General features: G+C 33.5%; 2 protein-coding genes across 2 annotated transcripts; both read left to right on the top strand.

Moving 5' to 3' along the window:
• The first annotated feature begins 1211 nt into the window (after positions 1-1211).
• LOC146138166 (uncharacterized) lies at positions 1212-3281 on the top strand. The gene is made up of 6 exons (XM_083394527.1): positions 1212-1229; positions 1525-1638; positions 1721-1861; positions 1970-2666; positions 2787-3028; positions 3093-3281. The coding sequence occupies exons 1-6, from the start codon at positions 1212-1214 to the stop codon at positions 3279-3281; spliced, it is 1401 nt and encodes a 466-aa protein (XP_083250653.1).
• A 1283-nt stretch (positions 3282-4564) lies between these two features.
• On the top strand, positions 4565-17022 carry LOC146138165 (lambda-crystallin homolog). The gene is made up of 8 exons (XM_083393814.1): positions 4565-4674; positions 6249-6356; positions 9722-9848; positions 10109-10273; positions 10756-10950; positions 15473-15578; positions 15651-15757; positions 16393-17022. Exons 1-8 carry the CDS (start codon positions 4643-4645, stop codon positions 16513-16515), a joined length of 963 nt encoding a protein of 320 aa, XP_083249940.1. The 5' UTR covers positions 4565-4642; the 3' UTR covers positions 16516-17022.
• The last annotated feature ends 770 nt before the right edge of the window (positions 17023-17792 follow it).

The raw sequence follows: 17792 nt of genomic DNA, 5'->3' as shown, positions 1-17792 counted from the left end.
GTCTATTCTCCTAACCGAACACCCCAGTGTACCTCCCGACCCATTTGCAGCCCCACGGTCTATCTCCCCAAGCCCAATAGTACACCCCGACCCAGTTAAACCTCATGCAGAAAACAAAGTGGTTTCCAATCCTTTCGGTTTAGGAACCGATACAAGACAGTTATCAGCAACCCAGCTTCAGAGTTTGTTTGATATAAAAAATAAAGTATATAAATATTGTGTAATGTATTGGTGTTTATAAGTAAACTGAAAATTATATTATATACCATTTTTAGTGGTTTGAGACCTACCAGAACGCCAGACTTATTTTGGATGACATGTCAAAATCAAAAGAAACTACAATTAAATTAGTTTATTCTAAAGAATACGGTATGTCATTTTTGAATATATCTGTGATGTTGTTCAGAGTTGTAGTACAAATAATGTAAAGTCAATTAACTTTTTAATATAAATATTTGACATGTGCACTGTGCAGTTGTATAATTGACCTTTTAAAAAGCTATACAGTAATTTGAATTTTTAAAGTTGTTTGTTTCTTTCAGATATTTCGAAAAGCAAAATTCATTGGGATGAAAAAATATGTGCTCCTTATATAGTTCAACAAACGGAAGGGTTTAATTTAATGCGGAATATACACAAAAATCAACAAAAAGAATCTGTCCGGGCAATTTTATCAAAAGTTATACTCTTTACACAGTATCAGGTATGAAGTTTTTATAATCACACAAAATGTGTATATCATGGAACTGAACAAAATATACCACGCTGTAATTGGTTTTTACTATTTACAAAATTATTATTTCTAGTCAGAAACAAAATTTGATAGCACTAGATACAGGAGAAACTGCAGTCAAATGATTCGGAAATGTTTATTTGATTCAGATTTAGCCAAAAAGGAAGGGTATTTTTTAACCACTCATAATTCTGAAGAACTGGTAATTGTGTATTTTTGCCATTTGTGTACATCCTCATTGTGGCTTATTCTAACATGTATGTATATTTCAAAGGATATCAGGCAGGAAACTACTGATTCTTTTAATGTCAAACCACCAAAGTATAATATCAAGGTACAATAGTATGTAGGCAGGGATCTTCATAATTTAAAAAATATATACCCAAATACATTTGTTTTAAGTGGTTTCCATGTATGGACAGTGTTGAGAATGCAATTAAGGACTTTGAAGTTATTTCCACAACAAAGTTTGTTTCCTATGGTAAACACTGTCATGGTGAGTATTGTAAAAAGTTTTATTAAATTTTTAGTCATTTCAACCTAGATAGTTTTTTCCATATTTTTCGGGTGGTAGAACTGTCAAAGACTCCAATTCAATTTGATGAAACAAAAACCCCATATATTGTGGTAAATAAAAAGGAACTAGTGTGCCAACATGGAAAGGACTATAAAAAAGGAAACAATGACAACAGTTTGAAGCAAATTCCTGAACATGTATTGTCCTTTTAATAAATTAGTGATAAATAATAATAGGTAAAATTTCTTGATCAATTATATTTATTGTTTAACAGTTACTGGATCATCCCAGGACATTTAGAAAAAACAAAAGCCTTCAGTGTTCAAAAAAACAGAATTGCACGGCAAAAATAAGTATTACAGAAGTACTTAAGTTTCCTCAATATCAAGTATGTTTTGTATCACCATAAAGTAAACTTTTTATTTCAAATTAATGATTAAACTCTTTTATTCAAATAAATTATTGAACAGAACTCTACTCTTTCTGCTTTTGATATTAAATTATTACGGAACAAAATTCAAGCTAAAAATGATAAAACTTTGGTAAAAGAAACTTCATGGTGTGTTAAATTTCCTGATGCTGATGCACATTCGGGACATGTATTGGGACAGGTATCCTTCTGGTAGACTTTTGTTTTAGTACTTATGTTTACTAGACTGGCGGGGTCAAATCGGTGATTTTATTATAGGGTAACATAACTGGAAGTATATTTATTTTAGGCAGCTGGTATACTTCAAAAAGTAGATCAAAAATTGATTACAAAAATTGATGAAATGGTTGAAAATGGAATTTATAATGTACAAGAAATTAAAAGAGGACTCAATTTATATGTTATTCATGAACTTTTTAAAAATGAAGAACCACCAACAAGCTCGAATCGTAGATTTTTTCCGTTAAAAAAAGACATTCAAAATCACTACTATAAATCTTTCACACAACGCAGACTTGCTAAAATTGATCAGACTAATATCCAACTGTTGGTCAATCAATGGAAGGAGGAAGCTAACAAGGATGACAATTTTTTTTTTCGACCCTATATAGCAGGTTCAAACACTACACCAAAATTCGCAAACAATGCTGATGAATCTGCACCTATAATTGACTGCCAGCAAGCATTGTTATTTGTCCACCAATTTGCATGGCAGCGCAGATTGCTTCTTCGTTATGGACAAGATATCTGTCTGCTGGATGCTACCTATAAAACATCCAAATATGCCCTACCTTTATTTTTCTTGTGTGTTAAAACTAATGTTGGATATCAGGTAGTGGCAAGTTTTATCACCCAGAATGAAAGGCAGACAGATATTGAAGAGGCACTAAAAATTTTAAAAGCATGGTGTCCTAATTGGAGTCCATCTTTTTTTATGACGGACAAATGTGATGCTGAGATCAATGCAATTGAAAGCTCCTTCTTGGGTAATAAAAAATCAAATAAAGTAAAACAAAGACAGTTTATTCTGTGTATTAATATATTTTGTTTTTTGATGTATTTTACTTGAAAAGAATTTCATTACTTACTTGGTATTTTTTGCACAGATTGCAGGGTATTAATTTGTGACTTTCATCGAGAGCAGGCATGGGAAAGATGGGTGAAAAGGACAGAAAATAATGTGGGAGATACAAAAGATAAGGTTCTACAGCTTATTAGAGCTGTGGCTCAGGCTGAAGATGAAAGTAGCTTTATTAAAGCATTGCAGAACTTGAGGTCAAGTGAGATTTGGAAAAACAATGTAAAGTTTCAAAGATATTTTGAAAATATGTGGCTAAAAGAGAAGGAGGTTGTTTTGCTTTAAATATATTAGTTGTGCATATTCAAAAATTAATAATAATGATTTTTTTAAGCGATGGGTATATCTTTACCGAGCTGATAAAGTGAACGTTTTAATCAGAACAAATAATGGCGTAGAGAGACAGAACAGAGTGCTCAAAGAATGCCACATGAGATTTCGTACAGACAAGTCACTGTCAGGTCTAGTGACCATTCTGCACAAGGAATTTCTTCCGGAAGGAAAGCAAAGGTTTACCATATAAAATACTTGTGAATCTATCATTAGTCGGTAATCATCTTTGTTGTTTGTATATTTTGTTATGTTAAACAGGTACGAGGAAAAAAACCTAAGGGCTTCCGGTGCCTACAGAAAATACAGTGAAAATGTGCCACTTTATCTAAGGAATCGCCTCAATACCATTTTTAAAACCTCAATACCATTTTACTTTCCTGGCCGTTCTGGCAAATCCAGCCGGCATTTTGGCTTACCAACGCAGTCGCTCTTGTGCTATATAGTGTCATGAATGCCTTATTTGCGAGATGTGTTTTTACTGCGCTGTATAAGCTATTTCATTGAAAGCGAACTATGCTGAATTATGTGAATGTACAATAAATCTATAAGCGACCTGACAGTATGCACTTTGAAATGCTACGACAGTTTGTTTAGTTTCGATTTAGTAGAGTTCAGATAGCACGATGGTCATGTCTCACCTGTTGAATTAAAAAAAATAACAATAAATTAAACAACGATGAGTGGGTGACACAAACACCACATGAAAATGCAGCAAATATGTAATTAGGGCCCATAAGATATGTATAGCATTCAAATTAAATATCTGATTCTGCTTACGCATATAGCTACAATTAAACCTTACTACTAACTCCTGCTGCTGTTAGGTATTATATTAAAATAAATGCTAGGAAACGTTGTTATCAGAATAGCGTTACCAACCAGCATAGTAAAATGTACATAATAAATACATTAACTAGACTGATCAAAAAAGCCAATCCAAAAATTCGTATATCATATAACTTCATTTCAATTAACTTGACGTTGCCTTGTTGCAATAGGAAATAATCTCTTCTGCAGCCAGTAAACACGAAATAGTACATAGCATACAAATACGTCATTAATCTCTTACAAATTCGGCAAAATGTTGATGATTCTGCGTTATACCAACATAGAGACCAGCAAAAAAATAACTTAAGTACTCTATGTCAGCATGCTGCGTTATACGACATAGAAATCAATAAAAAAATTAAGTATTCTATGTGTGGCAAGCTGCGTTCGTAGCTTATCTTGCTTAAAGTCTCTACCCATTAAAAGTGCACTGAACCGTGCACAATGGCAAGTGCACGCTGTGCGTATATCGGCACAGTATGCATTACATGGTTTAGGTTTGATTGAGTACTGTCCAAAAAGGCAGGGCAGTGTCCGAACCGTAAGTGCTTCATAGTTAATATTAGGAAGGTGATAAGCTAGAAATAATTTAGAATAAAAATGTTTAATATCTATTCTAATTTGTTTCTGCAAAATCTAGGTTTTTCTATAAATTTTGCTGAAAATCCTGCTGCATTCATTTATTTCATTCTACACGGGAACAGTTTATTAGGTTATTTAATTATGGAATCAAATAAGATTGGAATTATCGGAAGGTAAAAATATTTTTGGTATTTTTGTAATTATATCAGTATACTGAATACTGAATGAAGTTTTGTGATATCTCCTCTTTTCTTCCCTATACTTTATGGAGTAAGTAAAGAGAAGCAACGAGTAGCTTGAAAGTTTACTGTATTATATTGACAAGATCTATAGTCTAATAAACTATTCAGTATTCATACAACCATATTACAAATATCAGTGCTGGTCTAGAATCCTACTACTTTTTTTGCAGTGCATAACGAAACGAGTTGTCATGATTTAAATTGCAATGAGGAAATAAATATGGGAGAACTTTGCCCATCGGACCTAAATAATGTTAGCACTATTAACGCCAGGCTGAAAGTGTGGTAGGATTGTAGACCAGCGCCTAAATTTCATTTTTTTTATTATGAAAATTTCCACCCCGGCGCGGGTGAACATTGAACCAGAAGCAAATGGCCAACATTAAGGGTTGCTGTTAGGGATGACCACTATCTGCTATATATTAGAAAAGTTCGCTATCCAATGCCAAATGACTCCATTACCATTCTTTTTTAGCAAAATAGAAGAAAAAAAAATTTTTTTTTGCCAAAAATTTCTTTAGGAAGTTTAGTTACCCCCACTGGTTAATCTGTATTACATTTTGATGAATTTACAGTTAAAGGTACAATTTTAAATTATGGCTGAAATTCTTTCAATTTGGTACATGATCGGTACATATTTTTTCCGGCATGACCACATTTATGTCAAGCACTATAACTGTTCGGCAACAGCAACAAACCCTAATCCAAACTTGCAACATGTGTGTGTTACAATTTAGGTGCAACCTTTTTCTGTGAAGCGAAGCAATCTGAAAGAAACTTTAGCTGTACTAATTTCCCGATGTAAACAAAATAATTAAATCTAATTCCTATGGATCCGATAAAAATTATGGAAAAAATTAACAAAGACCTAATTATCAAAATAGGAAATGGAATAAATTGCAAATCACAAGCGAAATAAGACAGCAAATACTGTTCAGTACATTTGTTTAAATCAGAGATAAACAACTATATAATGCAAAAAACAAAAAAGTTTGAGCTCAGCCTAATGCTATAAGCCTAATGCATATTGCTCTACTGAAGACACAATACAGTTAAAATGTAGCTGGTTATAACACTAATTTCTTTTTTGATTAAATGTTAACTGAACAACCATTTCAAAAATCTGACCATAGTTTTTTTTTATTTTGTAAACAATTTATGTGCATTTTTAATAGATTTTGACTTGAAATAATTTTGACCTAACATGTAAATATTGATAAAATTTTGAGTTTTTTTGACAAGTCAAAAAATAATCGTCATAATCACACGGCTATGAAATATTTTTATGATGGCCTGCCTGAAAACTATAATATTTTTCCTGTAAATAATAGACTCATTCCTGTAACTGTTCAAACAAAATTATTTACATAATATAAAGTAATTCACTTTACTTAAAATATATTATCTTAAATTTGCAAAATCTTTTTCTGTGTTTTAAAGGTATTGCTGTGCAACAAATATCATTGTTTCAGGTGATTCATTAGTTTTCCCATCTTGTTTTGCAGTGGATTGATTGGAAGAAGCTGGGCTATGCTTTTTGCTGGTGGAGGGTATGACGTTGTTCTCTATGATGTGATGAAATCTCAATTAGATGATGCAATGACATCTATTAAGTAAATAATTTGTGTTCATTTATATTTACTTTGTGTTTATTTATATTTACTTTTACTGTAGTGTTTCTAAAAAGTTTTAATAGGATTCTATTGAGATCTAGATTGGTGTCATTTTGGGATGAGAAGAAAGCAATATTGTTTTGATGGCATCATACATTTACAGACATTTGAACATTTTTGCTTGAACTTCATAAAAAATGTAGTTGGGAATACATTAATGTTATAAAAAAAAATATGAAAAATTAATTAAATGCTCAAAGATTGTTTTTAATTTAAATTTTTTAATGTTAGTATAGCTACATTATTTTTTCAACATAAGCAGTTTTGGCTGCAATGTTCTCAGGAACATTGCACCTATCATTAAAAACCTGTCTTTTGCATAGCTGTTACAGCCTCAATATGAAACGTTTTTTGGTAAATTCAAAGGCAAAACCGTAAAAAAGATTAAGTAATATTCTATCAGTTTTCTCCGGTTCAGCATTTATTTCCCTTGGTCCAGACATTGATAGAATGTTTATGGTTAATGAGGAACTTCAGCCGTTTATTTTTATTCCATCCTTTGCCATCATTCATGATTATGAGTTAGTCTTATTATCCTCCATACGCACACAGCAACATACTGAATTGGTGCAATAGAGTCACCCTTGGATAAAGCTTGCAGCAAACTCATACATAAAGAACTTGTAGTGTTTAAAATTATATAAAAAAGGAATGAAGCAAAAAACATGTTATAACATGGTCTAGTTTGGTCGCTTGTTAAGAAACATCGCTTCAAAGCGAGAGTTTAGCTTGCCAAAACCAACATACAATTTCATTCTCATAGTGGTCTTTTGACAATGGCTTCATGGGATTTCTCGGTGCTAATATTCATTAGGTATGCTTCAGCTATCTTCACTGCTAAATTTGCAAAAAATTCCAGTATTTTTTTCTGTCTTCCAGAAATAAGGCAATGGCATTTTACACAGATAAACTCATTGGAACAAGCTACCAAGTTAAAAGATTTGCATGAAAGTGCCTTGGACAAAGTCAGCATTAGCCACCTGGTGCAACAGATACAGCCATAACTATCCTAAACCTATTTCTATCTTTTTTAGCAAAGCTGTGTCTCATGAAGTTTTGACAGCTGTTGTTACTCCTATTCTACAACATTAATTTACTTCCAATGGAAATGTTCATATAGCGAGTTTTTACATAGTCACAAACTGGGTTATGCATGTAACATATATTTATATATATATATATATATAACATAGGAAATTTGACATACGTTTTGGAACATCTGTTAGCCTAAAGGCAAGACAAAGGTCATTTAGGAAAACCCAACATGACTGAAATATCCTGCATAAATACCTTTGGATGGCGAGACAAATCCTACTTTTTTTTTTTAAATCACTGAATACTTAACGAGACTCTGAATTCAATACATTTAGGAACACCACTGTTACTACATTTAGATAAACTCTGTAGTTAAGACTTAATATGTTTGATTATTTTAGTTCCTACAGGTATAATTGTGCTAATAAATGTGCCCTTAGTGAAGCTTTGGTTTTTTTGTGCAGCATACATATTATTATTTTTTATGAGTTTTATCCTCATGTGACATTTTTGTCGCGTGTAAAATTTACAATTTTTATATTACAGTTTTTTCTGATATGGTATGAGACAGAGATATATTACAGATTGTTAACGGAGCAGAACAACTATGTCCAGAACTTTCGCTAATCAAAACATATATTTAATGACGTTAAAATTGTAATTTAAAAAGTTATACTTCCGAAAAGAATGTCTTGAGGCTTTTGGAAAGTGTTGATGTACGCATCGGATTTGAAGTAGAAATAAAACACAACTACTTGCTGTTGTCAGTGTCATCTGTATTGACCTTTTTTCATTTGACGAATACTTGGAAGCCAAATTCAATTTGTGTGATGCACAATGTGTGCAATATTATTTCCAGGATGTTTTATCACGACCGCGGTAACCTTAACCTTACATATAATTGGAATATAAATCCATCTGTTTAAGGTGTCAAAAAGTTTACTTAGTATTTTAAATCTTTTGCTTGCAGAAAGTCATATATTGTCTATTGCTCATCTTAATATAGAACAGATAGCAAGAGTTGCTTATTGTCAGAAATGTTTGAAGCAATGACTTTACTTTTATAGTTGCTGTTCTATGGTATTTGAACTATACTATTGGTGAAGTTTCAACAACCATATCTATTTCATGTAATCGGTTGCATTCTGAAGTGTTGTTAAAATAAGCTGCTTTAATGATGACCCTTCTGGCTTTTCCATGCCAAACAAAACACAATGTCTATCTATCAAGATAAACCTTAAACCAGGGTGTGCAAACTATGATCTGATGGGCAAAATATGTGTATCCATTGGCTACTGTTGCTAATTTTACATATACATATTTAACTACATATGCCAGATTTATCATCAACCTAACTAAAGTGTTCTTAAAACTCAGTTTATTCCCCAGATGTTTGTTAGTCATTACTGATGAATGACATATTTTGTGCACCCTTTCGTATGATACCATCCACTAAATTCAAAACAAGTTCACTGCCACCGCCGGGATATATACTAAACAATTTTAGGTGATTGACAACCTATCAAACAAAATTATTGCTGGTATTGTTGGTAAATTTGCAGATGAAAAGCCTAATCGACATCGACTGTGTTAGAAACATGTTTTTATTTGGCCATCAAACCTTATCTATTTGTGTGTCAAGCCTTGAATTAAAGCCCACCACAGGCGACAAATTTTCACTCTGCGGGCCGCCATTCACACACCCCTGCTTTGCCAAATTGCATGAAAGGATACATAATAAACTTAGTTGTTTTTTATTCCTTTAAGGTGTAAAAATAATAATGTTTTATCAATTTTATCATCCAAAGAATTAAAAAGTTTTCTCTTGTCTTCCTGGAAAGATGAGCACTAATGAAATACTGACAATTGCGACATTACAACTACTGATTGGTTTTGTGTTTTTGGTTCTTCACCTTTTTGGTCGGCCTCTATCACTCTTTGCATAAAATAAAATGTTATTTTGTTACTTTTTGAGGTCATATTTCTACAAAAAAACACTTTCTTACTGACAAAAAATGTAATGAGCACTGTCCTCTAGACCAAAATTGTTGTAGCGACAGAAACATTTGAAGTTTTAGATCCACGCTGTGCAAGTGATTTCTTATATATTATAGACCCAGTTTTTTTTTTAAGGTTTGGTTTGGGTGACGGCTAAGTAGTTTTAAAAGACCGCAAGTGTTTCATTTAAATACCAAAAAGTTGCAAGTCCAAAATTTGGGAAACCGCTTACACCTTAAAAAAAAACACTGTATAGACCTATTTTTTAACAGACACCAGTTGGAAGATTTGGAAAAAAAAGGATTGTTAAGGGGTGGAACATCAGCTAAAAGTCAGTTTAACTTGATTACGACAACTGAAGACTTATCAGAAGCTGTTGCGGATACAGTGCATGTACAGGTATTTAGTTTTTCTTTGTTCTATAAATAAAACAATAATGTAGGTGTCATGAATTATTTTTCATTTAAAAAAAATGTAATATGGTTCAAAAATATTCTAACTTTAGATACATTTATAGTACATGGTTTAAGTCTAGTAAAAATAAAGCTCTTGATTTTTTAGCATGCTTGTTTGTTTTTAATTTTAGGTGTGGCAGAAGAATTATGTATCTTCAATTCTTAAATTTGTTATTTGATTTAATCAGCTAGAAAATATGACAGGAATGTGTTCCGGAAAATCTGGATTTAAAGTTGAAGGTGCTGAGTGCTATTTCAGAGGCTTGTTCAAGTGATCAGACTGTAATTTGCAGTTCAACTTCTTGCATCTTGCCCTCAAAGATATTCAGCCATTTATCAAGAGTATCACAGTGCATTGTTGCCCATCCAGTGAGTTGAACATCATACTTTTATTTTGTGTACATATTATATTTTGTGTACATGTTATATTTTGAGTACATGTTTGTACTGATTAAAAGTTAAAGTATAACAAAAATAATACTTTACCTATAAATGTGATGTAGCCATTTTCTTGTTGTTGGGCAGTTAAGACTGCGTCTTGATTCTTTGGGCCCCTAACATGTTTTAAATTAATTAGAGAAAGCTAAATAGGTAACAGACACAGACAAACAGTAATATCATTATGAAGGCACCGTACTACTGATATCATTTAAAAAAGTGTATGTAGGTATATGTTTGCTGTTAAGAAGACTAAAACCTATGTATTTAAAGTGCAAATTAATTCATATGTTTATTACTTTTAAGGGAATTATATTACTTTTTTTATTCAAAGAAACTTCCAAAAAGTTAACTTTATCTTTCTTGGTAAGTTGTTAGAAATATTAATGAAAGTTTTTGTTTTCATCTTGTAGTGCAATCCTCCTTATCATTGCCCACTGACTGAAATTGTGCCCCACCCTCAAACAAGTAAGGAAGTAATACAAAATACCAAAGCACTCATGTCAAAAATAGGACAAACTCCTGTCATGTTGAACAAAGAAGTAGATGGTTTTGGGCTCAACAGAATTCAGTATGCAATTATCAATGAAGCTTGGAGATTGGTTGCTGTAAGTAATTTTGTTACCTTCTGACAAAAGTTTAAATGTAATACCTGAACAAATGGAAAAAAATTATGCCGAGCCATTATCTTTGTCAGTGTGAATTCTGGTATGAAAGATTCTAATTGAATATTATACGCGTGAGTATGTTAGTTTACATTGGCATACTTAGGGGCGTGTTTTGAGAGTCCGAAACCTCCCCTCTTTTTGTAAGTGCTAATTTGTTTTTTGTATGGGTTCCACCAAAGCAGCAATATATTTAAATGTAATTGTGTCAAGCGCACTTAGCTAACGCGAAACAAAAATCAAACGCCAAAGGCTTTCTTTTGTCTTTTGTTTGACTTGACTTGGACTTGGGACTTGAGTCATTTTAAAAGGACATGTTTACAACACTGTCAGTTTCGTACCTGGCATGTGTCAACGATGCATGTGTTTCCTCATGCTGGACGTTAAATGACGGCTTCTCCTACGGGTGTTTCCCATGTTTAAGCTTCATTCAAAAACACTATATACCTATAGGCTTATTTTTGGTGCGGGACGTAGAAAGTAAAAAAGGGTCTTTTTAAAGCCTATTTTGTTTGAAATGTAAATACAGGGTTAAGATATCGCACTTTCCACTCTCCAATGTATGCAAGCTCCGGGTAAATGCTGATTGACATCTGCTTGCCTGACTATAGAGTCCCTTAAGCAAAAGTTGGTCTACAGTCGTTCTTATCAGACCTACTGGACCTATTTTGTTGATCTGCGAGTAAAAAAATGCATAAAAGTCCTATACATTCAGTATTGCACTTGTCTCTCTGGAAATATTGAAATGTTATCAATAATTTTCAAGAAAGGATAAATGTAAAAAAAACAATTCTTGGTTAGACAGCACGATGTTTAAATCAGGGCTGCTTAATCTGTGGGTCGTGCAAAAGTGTCTTAGGGTTTAATGAGTAGGACAACTACAAGCATTTTGTTTATCGCTGTAAAACGTAAAAGGTGTCGATTGTTGAGAAAAAATTAGGCGCTCGTAGACTAAAAATTCTGAAAACCCTGGTTAAATCATGCTGAAAAGCTTTCTGCTGAACTCCTGCAATCCCATAATAAATACTGAAACATTTGTTGTCATTTAGGTTTTTACTATTCGTGGGAATCGGAAAAAAACCTTTAATTACTAACCCAGGCAATAACACTTAAAACGACGCAGCCGCAAAGTCACATGTAAAATTAGCATATTATAAACTATATGACCCACTTATGCATTTTGTAAGGATAAAGAGGTTGTGTTTGTTACGTTTGTTATCCTCGCGATAAAAACCATCCCTGGTCTAGGTCCTAGAATAAGTCTGCAAATAATAAAGTACACAAATTGAGGTTTTACGAACATAGACTTTGGGTCTCGAAAACCTCGGCGTGCGATTGATATGCTGTCTGAATTGCATTACAGCACAAAATTTATATGTAAGAGACCTGCCATGTTCCAACTCTTAGTTTTACTTACCTCTGGCGCCAAAGGCATTGTCACATGGACATGATATATATACAAAGCCTTGTTAAATATAGTTTTGCCAGTGGTTTGAAAAAAAAAATATTTGATTTTCCCGTGGCCAGGGGAGAATGAGGCCTTCTGCCTAACAATATTTTGGGCCAACTATGTCATCCAAAATACAAAAAACTGCTTAGCAGGATTTATATTTATCTTCCAAGTATGTTTTTATGGGAGAATATCTTTATCTTCATAGTTTTTCGGCTTTTCTCTTTTCCTAAAGCGCCGTGAGAATGTTGCACTTTATTACATTTATATATATCTTTATGGAATCCAAAACCATTGGCAATAAGGTTTCTGAATTGTTGATCGATCTTGACGAATATATGTGTTAACGAGACAATGAAGGATTACAAAGCGAGCTTTCAAGACCTCGGCACATGATGCGCTCAGTCGAAATTTTTTCGAAGGATGATGCAGAAAACAATCAAATGTGCAGTTCAGTTGAAAGACGGGCTACGCCAAGATTCGATCAAGAAAAAACTACCTAACCGGCCGACAGCGTTTCCGAAACTGTTAAAACAAATAAAAATAAAAGTCAATCTATTGGGGAAAACATCAGGCGTTCCTTAGTCCAGCCACTGTAAAATCATTAATATGTAGAAACCGTAGGTGTCGAACTTTCAAAATTCCAGCGCGTTTTATAACCAGATGAAAATAATTTCCTTTTTATAGGTTGCGCTTTAAGGGAATCTTTTCTGCCTAAAGGCACCGTGCATTCCCTGCAGTTCGCCACTTTTGTACGTCTAGATCCATTTTATTGTGCCTTCAAACAAACACAACCCAAGTTTACCCATTTTCAGTTGTAAAAATGTCCACCCGAATAACAACTGTTATTCCTAACTTGCTTAAGAACTAAACATTTTAACAGCAGGATTGTCAATAAAACTTATTACACCCTGTCAAAACCGCCTGAGTTTTGTTTGGTCCGAGCCCAAAACGTTGGTGAGCCCTAAAGGACAGCCTAAGCTGCCGCTATGTGGATTTGGACTATCTACAAATGCAAGTTCAGCCAATAATCTAGTTAAAGCTGTTCGCACCAGTATATATGGTATTTGCAATATTACCCCTTCTTACACCTTATAGTAACGCATATCCAACTTTATTTTGAGCAAAATAAACTAAAAATATATTTTTTCGCGCTTCTTGAATTTTTTTACGTTGGTTGAAGCGATTTAGCTGTGAAATCTATATTGCTAATCGTTTAATGTGCCTAATTCGTCTATTTTTGTAAGGTAAAAGTTTATCTCCTCTCCCGCCTCTAACTCCCGATATAGAAAGTTTTGATAAAATAAATACGTCATTTTCCTCAGAGAAACTTGTTCTACGCTTTTTAGTACAAAAGTAAGAACCTGAAGCTATGTGTTACATGGCCTGGTGAATTGAAACGAAATGACCTCAATGGAACCTAGCTTTGCAGGAACTGTTCTTTTGTGTCCAATACCTCGCCCATCATTCTAAATGAAACGTTTTTCCAACCAAACCCAATTTATTTCCTGCTATCACACCCTAAACCAGGGGTCGGCAACCTGTTTTTAGTCGCGGGCCAAAACCAAATTCGAAAGGTCTCTGCTGGTCGCACAAAATGTTAACTAAGAACTGTGTTATTAAAATTTGAGAACAACTGAGAATCAGGCGGGCCTCGGATATTTTTTTGAACTTAAAAACGTGTTTAATTTCTGTAAGGAAGCAGTAAAGTGTTGGCGCGGTGCGCCAAAAAAAAGCAAAAATTTTCGCACTAACGTAGTTAAAATAGTCCAAAGGTATTTGAAATGGACTCGTGTCTAATTTGTCAAAAAGCCGGCGGGCCGGATAAATTACATCGCCTCTGTTGAGTTTGTTTTTCCTCAAAAGTACCATCACGCGCAAAACGCTAGGCATTTTTATGCGTTTCCTATGAAGTGATTATATACCTTTTCAGTTAATATTACATTAAACTCAGTAATAAATTATGTCGTCGTTTTATGGGGCTGTAATCCCATGAGATACTGAAAAAGAATATTAGTTCCGAAGTCGCTTTTGTTATCCAATTGTGACATCCAAAAATTCTCGGGACTTTTTTTGCGCGTAGTTATGATGCAGATGCATGCACGGCTTTGCTTTTTAAAAATAAATCGCAGAAAACAATTGTTCACTTTTAGTGAACTAAGAATGTGCTTTAGGAATTAATTTTTCACAATAATTGTAAAACTTGGTCGAATTCCAGAGGGCGTTTTGACGCCCTGATTGAAATTCAGTTTGTCTAAAAACGCTCTGGTAAAGCAGCAATATTCGCAAAACTTTTTTCTAACGATTTTATATTGCAATCGAAAAATAAAAAGCGAATACTGTGTAACAAGTGCCATTTGAAGCAGTTTTTTAAATGTGGTACACAACTCTACGAAAAAACAAGAAAAAATGTGACAAAAACACCAGGTTGTTGCCTATGCTCAATTTAGTGAGTCGATGCAACACAATAAACTCTTTTACGAAAATTGCGAAATGTTTACATAGTTACTCTTGTATCGCTCGCCCAATAACATTTTGATTGACACTTAATGATAAGGCAAACATTGGTCGCCTAAAAGAACTCTGACGCCGCACTAAATAACTAAATTAACAAAACTCATTAGCTTGAGGTCTTAACCCAAACTCGAGTACGTACTATTAGTCAGAAAACAGAAAATAAACTATACGAAAAATTAGAAAAAATGGTACGATGAAATTAGAAGAAAAAATGGTTTCGAGTTTTAGGATCCGATATTCTACTTTTAAATTCCTACTCGTAAGACTTCGACAGTAGCAAAATCGAGGCACGCCCAAAAGTGTTGCAGACCGCTTATATATAACAGGGATGGCATACTTTTTGGCTTGATGTCATTTTTTTTACCAAATTTTAAGTTTGTGTTGGGAAGGGTGGGGTGCTGTAGAGGAACCCATGTCTGGTATTCACAAACTTGGGGTGCTGTAGAGGAACCCATGTCTGTTATGCACAAACTTAGAAAAACATGTCTTTGTTTGTAGGATGGAGTAATGTCACCCCAGGATGTGGACAAAATATTTACTGATGGTCTAGGAATGCGCTATGCTTTTATTGGACCTTTTGAGACTATCCACCTAAACGCTGAAGGTAAATTTTGTTTACTGGTTATTTTTTTTCTTCATTATTTAAAATACAAACCTTTGTTGTTTTTAATTTCAGGCACTAAAAATTATATGGAAAGATACAGTAAGTCAATACAAAGAGTTACAAATACTTTTGGGCCTATTCCAACATATGATGGCCAAGCCCTTGATCTAATTGACAAGGTTAGGAGTTGAAAAGTGCAATTATTTTGCATAAATATATTCGTTTTTTTCTGCGAGAATGGTTTATAAAACTAGTGAAAATAATAAATATGATTTATTTCTGTGTCTTGCATTGGTGTAACTAAACGCTAGACAGGCATTAGTGGTCCCAACCTTTTTGTTCTTGTGACCCCCTTGTTTTTTTGAAAAACATTTTGTGACCCTAAGTTTAGGGTATTACACATAAACCAGAATCATAAATATCATTTTTGGTCAAAACGCCCGATTTATTTCAGGATTGTCTACGACCTATTAAAGTTGTTCTTAAGAACTCCATTCTCGTCAAATACGACTTTCTGTTTGCATTAAAGAAAAAAATTATATTTGACATTTTAACAAAAATATATTAAATATTTGTTAAGTTACTGGAAACTAAAGGCCTAAACATGGATCTTTTTTCTGCCAAATGTTTTGGCCAATAGCGCACCCCCTACACTGGTTTGGAACCACTGGTTTGGCAATTTTTTTTTCATCAGGGTGTTCATTACCTTAAGCTTTTCAAAGATATGTAAAAGTTATTTTTATTTTTTTATTTTAACAATTTATAACAATATTATTTTCCTTTTACTGTACACGTTTTGTCCGAAACATTTTAGGAGAGCTCATCAGTGACTCCATCAAACTCCAGCGACCTAGACAAAAAGCGCAAGTGGCGGGATGAGCGACTGGTTGCACTTTCTGTGCTTAAAAAGAATATGAATAGTAAAGAGAGTCAATAAATGTTTATCTAGTTTCTACTAATTTGATATCCTAATTGGCTGTTACCAATCAATGTTTCGCAATCACTTTCGCAATTCCATTTTAACTATTTTTTACAAGTAACTTCTTACCTCGTATAATAGACGGAAACCACTGTCCAAAAAACTGAATAGTTTCAGTAAAATTTATCAAAGCATCGTATAAAATGGATAAAAGGACATCTTAAAGTTCATTTTATAAGCTGACGGCAACTCGTTAAACCTCTATATTTTTCCGTTTTGTGATACCGAGATAATAGGTATAGTATCAGCAAATCCCAAAAGCATAAAATGCGCCATCTATAATATGTTGTATTACGCTTAAGCAATTGGGTTTATTATGCAAGTTGCAAAAAAAATTAATTCGCGTCCCTCTGTTTTATCGTGTGAGCAGTGCAATAAATTACAAATTCGCAACGAATGTGTACTAAAATTTGACAAATATTTCTCCCAGAAGTCGTTTGTTAACTCAGGACAACAAACCCTCGACATGTTTTTGCTCTACTTACTGTCACCACGGGCTGCCACACGTGTTGTTTGTATAATCGTCTGTTGAACAAAACAGCAAAACAACTTTTGTTACGACCAAAACATTGTTATATTACAAAATCGGTTTATTCGTAACAATATTTCGCATAGAATAACTGCAATGAGTTAAACTACTTTTCGAAAAAAATACGAACTTTTCAAACCTTATATACAAGAAATGTCTACTCTGTAGTGCCAACGGCGAGAACCTCCTTATAGCAATGATCACTGGCAATTACTCAATAATACAAAGAAAAGTGGTCAATAAAAAAGATTTGGTAAAACTAAATTTGTAGATTACAGTGTGAGATAAAGTGGTGAACTATACCTAAATGATAAACTGGTAAAATCCAACGCAACCAGTTTTTACAACGGAGCTTGGGTCACACAATGAAAATAATCAGAAAGTTTCTATTAATGTTTGGCAAAATTGCGAATCATAGGAAGTCAATTGAAAGAGCTATTAGAATTTTATTAAATTTTGCGATTTTAGGCAGAAATTTGTATATTTCAACAGGTGGACATGACCGCCGTACTGTCTGAACTCCACTATATCGAATCTAAAACATACTGTCATTGCATTTCAAAGTGAATACTGTCAGGTCGCTTATAGATTTATTGTACATTCATATTATTCAGCACAGTGGCTTTCAATAAAATAGCTTACAGTGCAGTAAAAACACGTGTTGCCAGTAAGGCATGCATCTGTTAACTGTAGTTTTTAATCCAGC

This window comes from Ascidiella aspersa, chromosome 7, assembly GCF_963924565.1.
Source record: "Ascidiella aspersa chromosome 7, kaAscAspe10.2, whole genome shotgun sequence".
NCBI classification, from domain to species: domain Eukaryota; kingdom Metazoa; phylum Chordata; class Ascidiacea; order Phlebobranchia; family Ascidiidae; genus Ascidiella; species Ascidiella aspersa.
This window is presented reverse-complemented; position numbering and strand designations above follow the sequence as displayed.